The sequence below is a fragment of the Prenolepis imparis genome, unplaced genomic scaffold (genome assembly GCF_030444845.1).
Source record: "Prenolepis imparis isolate NDT839.2.m4 unplaced genomic scaffold, iyPreImpa1.0 SCAF_3, whole genome shotgun sequence".
Lineage (NCBI taxonomy): Eukaryota > Metazoa > Arthropoda > Insecta > Hymenoptera > Formicidae > Prenolepis > Prenolepis imparis.
In genome coordinates this window covers 18394361-18400360 of record NW_028141161.1, presented here as the reverse complement: position 1 = coordinate 18400360, position 6000 = coordinate 18394361, and the positions used below count along the sequence as shown (strand labels likewise).

The following is a 6000-nucleotide window of genomic DNA, read 5'->3' as shown; positions in this document are numbered from 1 at the left end:
CCCATTCAAAATTGTTATAATCGCGCAAAAAGAAGCCACGAAGCTCTCTATGTCACCGTCGTCGATGATTCGAGGCTACTTGATGTCTAGCGTTAATTCCCCGCGATACACTCGGGCGCAAACTTACGAATTCCCGATTGATTTCTCTCAACAATCGCGTCTCGCGAAACACACGCAGAACCTCATGCATTCGGATTATATGCAGGTTTTTGCCAATCAAACAGCTAATTACGAGATTACCGAGCGATGCGTCTCGATACAACTACAATCCATATGTATGAGTATATATATACATATAAGTCAACAATGTAGGCTCCCTGCATTGATAAATTACAAATTCAGAAGGAGGCTATATGGAGCCACGCGTAGGGTGTAGGTACGCAAATACTAAAAACAAACTTGTTGGAATAACAAATTTATTAAATCTAAACGTTTCGGTCCTTTCTTTGGACCTTCTTCAGTAAATTTAATGGCTTTTTGCGCTGCGTGCGTCAGTATGTAGATTCCACATTATAATTTATTGTATTAAATTTACTGAAGAAGGTCCAAAGAAAGGACCGAAACGTTTAGATTTAATAAATTTGTTATTCCAACAAGTTTGTTTTTAGTATTTGCGTACCTACACCCTACGCGTAGCTCCATATAACCTCCTTCTGAATTTGTAATTTATATACATATAATATGTATATATATACACATACAAATATATATATATATATTTGTTTATTTATATTTTTGTTTATCATTTTATGCGTACGTATATATATATATATTTATTTACTGAATACAGTTCCCGTGTCTTTTCCTCGTGATATGGCAAGAACGCGTAACATGAAAACGATTATGAGAAAGTATATCATAATTTTTCGAAAAGAATTTTTTAAAAGAAAACGATTAATTAGCATTTAATAATAATTACGAAAGTCGGTTTAGCAAATTACAGCTAAAATACATGACGTACCGTTTCACACTGCATATCGGAATCCAATAAATACGAATGAAAAATACATCGGGAGAGTAGTTACGGTTAACCGAGTAAAACGTTACATCAATAGACGGCCAATCGTGGATCGAGATATTTTTGAGAGAACCATGTGCTACGAAGAAAATTTATGGAGATTCATACCAGAATGATTTTTTTTGTCGAATCCGAGCTTCACACAAGTATTCTCACCAATGTATCTGTATTCGAGAGATATATGTATATCCCCACACGGCTTCTTTATAATCTAACACTCCTCTTCGATCAGTAGAAGAAATGGCAGTCAGGTCAGACGGGGATTCTCGGTATTTCGAGGTGTCTTGAATTAATAGCGATAAATCTCGATGTTCTCTTGCCACGGATTAAGTTTAACTCCGAGTTTCCAAAAATATTCAACGGATGACGAGTCTTTCTCGATATATATATATATATGTGTGTGTGTGTTTGTGTGTGTGTGTGTATGTGTGTGCGCGCGCGCGATATATCTTCTAAGACAGTCAAAACGCAAGCGGCTCGTCCACAGGAGAACCAATTACAGGAGAAGGACGACACGATTCACAGGGTGACACACGAGTGACGCCAATCAGTCGAGAAAGCCTAAAACGTACTCACGGCATGTATACTTACACGACATACTATATTTATATATATATATATATATATTCATATTTATATATATAATATCTTTTCTTTGCGCTCTCTCTCTCGCTCTCTCTCTTTGTATATATGTATATAGTTTAGTCTTTTTTAGTACGAAAATAATTTTAAGCGCGGCCCCGCGCTTCGTCGCACTCGTCGTCCATCACTTGCCCGGAGACGGCACACCGGAAACCGGTAACCGCGCGCGCACCGGCCGTCTCCGGCCCGGTCACCGACCAATAAACACTAGAACTGGAAGCCCCGTTCCCGCGACGTGAGAATCACCTTCTGATGGCCGGAAGCAGCAACGACAGGAGGCTGAGAGAGAGATGAAGAACGAACTGCGCCCGATGGGACACGCCCGGACTCTGGATGTCCGGCAGCTCTCCCGGTGGCCTCATTGACGCCGCCGGGCCGTAATCCCTATCGTAGTCTGAAAACAGACAAAACAGCGCTGCGGTGTGTTCGACTACGAGTATAATGTACAATTGGATGATTACGCGAGCGAGGTGCGCATAAATTCAGGCTCCATTCAAATAATTTCTAATTCGATCGTGATGCTATAAGGAAGAAAAAAGCGGAGAAGAAAGTTGGAATGTGAAACTATGCTAGGAGATACTGGTATAACATATGAGATATGTTTTCGATCAAGTTCCAGCGTAGTCGGTTAGGCAAGTTCTAGTTCAGTTCTAGTTTAGTCGGTCACTGAACCGGAAACGACCCGTACGTTTATATAGAGAGAGATCTTGAGATAACATAAACTTAACGTAATTCTGCAAATAGAAAAGTTTAGCATTTTCGATGATATAGATACAAATATTATTAATCATCATATATTCTAATTTTTTTGTCCTTTTTTGAGAAGTCAGAATTAAATTCTATCTCTCATATTTCTACATTTTCTTTCATCAAATTGATTTGTTGTTTCTAATATGCCAATAACTCAATAGAGATGAATGTGTAAAAATAATTAAAACTCTTTCTTCTAGCATCGTTCTCTATAAAATGTGTCATTTTAATAATTAATAAAATGTACAAACAAAGAAAGATTTTTAATGATAAAAATATTTGTTCGGTAAATTTAAATATTATATTTTCTTTATCTGTGAATGTCTTCTTCTTAAACTTTACTTGTCGTAATTATTATTATGAAAAAATTATATAAAATAGAACTATCTAATTTGTGATCTCAGGAGTAGAAGCTAGATTAATATAGAGAAACACAAGTAAAGAGGTTGCTCGCAAATACTTAGCAATTAGAGATTTAAATAATTTTGATAATGCAAACATACAGACTATTTCAGCTTATTATAAAATCCGACAAATATAGTAAATATATACAATTATAAAACAATTATTTATTTAATTCACATACAGTTTTAAACCTGTTTATCAATTTTATTCAAATATAAAAGTAAAATAAGTTTTTTATTTTCAAATAAATATAAACTCCGCGCAAATATTAGGTATCCTACCGCGCGTTAATTACAACCAAGTATTGTATCTGTAAGAAAAAGTAATGTAATCTCGCATAATAAAGGCAGAGAACGATGCGCTGGTAATAAAAGAAGAAAGAGCTTATTCATTGACTAAAAGCTAATATTCTTTCTCTCCGGGCTAATGAGACTGGCCACAGGGCGGACAGTTACACCACCGGAATACCGGCTCCACTTTGTATCAACCGACCGCGAACATCACCGCCGTCGACACTACGTTTCGGACGAACTTCTCGACCTTATTTTCGCATAACGCCTCGCACCATAACCGTCAAGCCATTTGCCAGCCGACGCGTCCAGGAACAAATAGTTGGTAGCGCTTGAGCATACGCGAAAATCGTCAAGCTCGGCGGCTCATTTCCTCGGTGGTCTCGTTCTCTCGGCGCTGCCGAGTGTACATGCACGTACGGTAACAAGCGGATACGGAAGATAAATACGAGGAGTTGTTGCGGATAATGCGAAACGAGAGGGGGGAACCGGGCATCTCTCCTCCCGCTCGTCCGGGAATTAAATTCGGGCGAACTCTCGGTTCTACCGGAATTTCTGCGATGTTCAACTCGCGCACAAATCCCTTTTTAACGAGATAAAACCCTCGGCGATGAGGAGCGGCGGGCACGGGAGAAACGCGGAAAGGGTAAATTCATTTGAGATTAAATACATCCGACGTCTGTTAAATCGGCTCTTATCAGCCGTTACCGTCAAAGAAACGCCGGATGAAATGTTACTGGATTAATTGTGGCGCCGCAGTAATTCGCAGATGTATCTTCCGAGCTTTTTCATTTGTTATGCGGCGAAAAGAGCGATGGGACGCCGATGAGATGTAGCGTAAAGACAGGGATTGTTATATGACATTGATACATATGTACATTGAACTTTAGCTTAACAATATTTAAATGTCTCTTGAGCCTTAATAATATTTTTTTAAACAAATTTCTAAACAAACTTCATGTCTGTCAAAATTGTATTCACATTAAATAACATTATTCAATTATCGTAATAAATAACAAAAATAATAGCAAAATCTAATATCTAATAAGAAAATTTTATAAAGCACGAATTAATATTTAAATAATTTTATTTAAATAATTTTATTAAAAAAATTATATATATATTATATTAATAAAAGAGATGAATTTGTATATTAATCTAGAAAAATTATCAATAAATTTCTTATAAGATACAGTATTATATTTGACACATGAAGTAGATCAAATAATATGCAAACGCTTCAGCAATTCCAGAAAAAGCTCCATTCTATCCGATTAAATTCACATCTTCTGACAGTAACTTTTATTGATTGTCTGAACTTTGATAAATGAATTGAAGTCGAATCAATATCGCCACCTGTGGCACTAATGTATAGTTAGTAATGGTATAGAAACGAATATATCAATGACGGTAGACCATACATCAGAATGTACGATTATTACCGCGATAAAACTTCACCTCGATTTACCTTAATGACTTCCACCCACGGCATTATCAAATAATTTAGGATCTGTTCCCTTGTAACGAGCTGCATTTATTAATAGTGATAACTCTCTGTATAAAGCAAAACTTTTATTCGTTCCACTTTTAAATTGTGTCAATAAAATTTTAAAAACTACTCATTACGTTAATAGTTGATAGAGTCATTACAATAATTTGTTCAATAAAGACAAACTGATATAACATTTTAAAAAAAGATGTACATATTAATAATTAGGAAAATTTGATTTTAAATATGATATAGATTAACTAGCACTGTGTAATCTTAAATCATTATTATCTAGTATTAAATTACTTCAAGTAGAGTTTGATCTTATACATATATAAATCGAATATTTTTTGTAAAATTTTTTCCAATCTTTAGCAAAACCCGTCCCGCGATAGAACGTTTAGAACGATATTAACAAAATTTGTTCTCTCCGAAAAGCCGGAATGTAACGACTCGAGAAAATGTGCGTTTTTGCCTTTTTTCTAGCACCGGCGGATAGTCGTCCCAAATGCAGGGCGTTTCTCGAGAGTAGTTCATCGTGCGCGCCCCTTGGCTTGCCCGCCAGAAACGGACGTCGAAACCGCACGTTCGTTCGGAAAAAGTTATTCCCACCTACCAGTAAAATCCACTGTACGTGACTTTCCGCATAGTCTGCGACAGACGAGCCATTTTCCAACACTTTAACAACTTCTTTAACAACTTTGGCCTGTACATTCGGTCTTATTATTGATTATATTTCGGTGGTTTTGCAATTACGCGAAGACTATCCAAACGTCTGTGCCATAACGTTACGCAAACTCGATTTAAAAGTTATTATTTCTCATTAAGATAATCTACAAATATAATAATCTACAAATATAATAATGTCGCAAAACAAATCCTGTTTATTTAAATAAATGAACTTTTGTAAAAAAAAATCCTTTTCTCTCCATATTTTTTCTTGATCGAGGTCTAATCAAGCGTATGTGTTTAGAAAAAAATAAACTGTGATTTTGAATCATTTTATGCAATTTGCAGTTTCACTAATCGTAACATTCATCAATTCTTCTTCGATAGCAATAAACGAGTAACGATTAATCGGAAGTAATATTAATCGAACGGTACATAAATCACATACAATTGTGTGCATAAGACGCTCGAAGTCAATCGATTTTCGGAGAAGGAAAGGAAAAGGCGAGAAAAAAAAGTATCGGAGGAGTTTGCCTTTTTCCATTTCCTCTTCTCCACTTCCTGATCCCGGAGGCAGACGGCCGCGGGTCAACGCAGCTCGTTTTTCATTAATTGAAAGTAAACTTCAGGAAGGGAGAACTGGCCCAACGCTCGGGGGAATCTTTGAACAAAGTCATTCGAAGTGAGTTTTGAACTTGCATTCTGCCGCCAATCTCTAGCAGCTGGCTTGTATAATA

The 6000-nt window shown here is 36.4% G+C and overlaps 1 protein-coding gene across 4 annotated transcripts in view; it reads right to left on the bottom strand.

The window, feature by feature from the left end:
• Positions 1-625: 625 nt before the first annotated feature.
• LOC145934515 (lachesin) overlaps positions 626-6000 on the bottom strand; it is a 172988-nt gene continuing 167613 nt past the window's right edge. For 3 of the 4 annotated variants that reach the window (XM_083035009.1, XM_083035008.1, XM_083035010.1), the window contains exon 11: positions 626-2054. In XM_083035009.1, coding sequence (XP_082891135.1) covers positions 1903-2054 — 152 coding nt within the window. In that variant the 3' untranslated portion in view covers positions 626-1902. The other variant, XM_083035011.1, reaches the window with a different exon arrangement.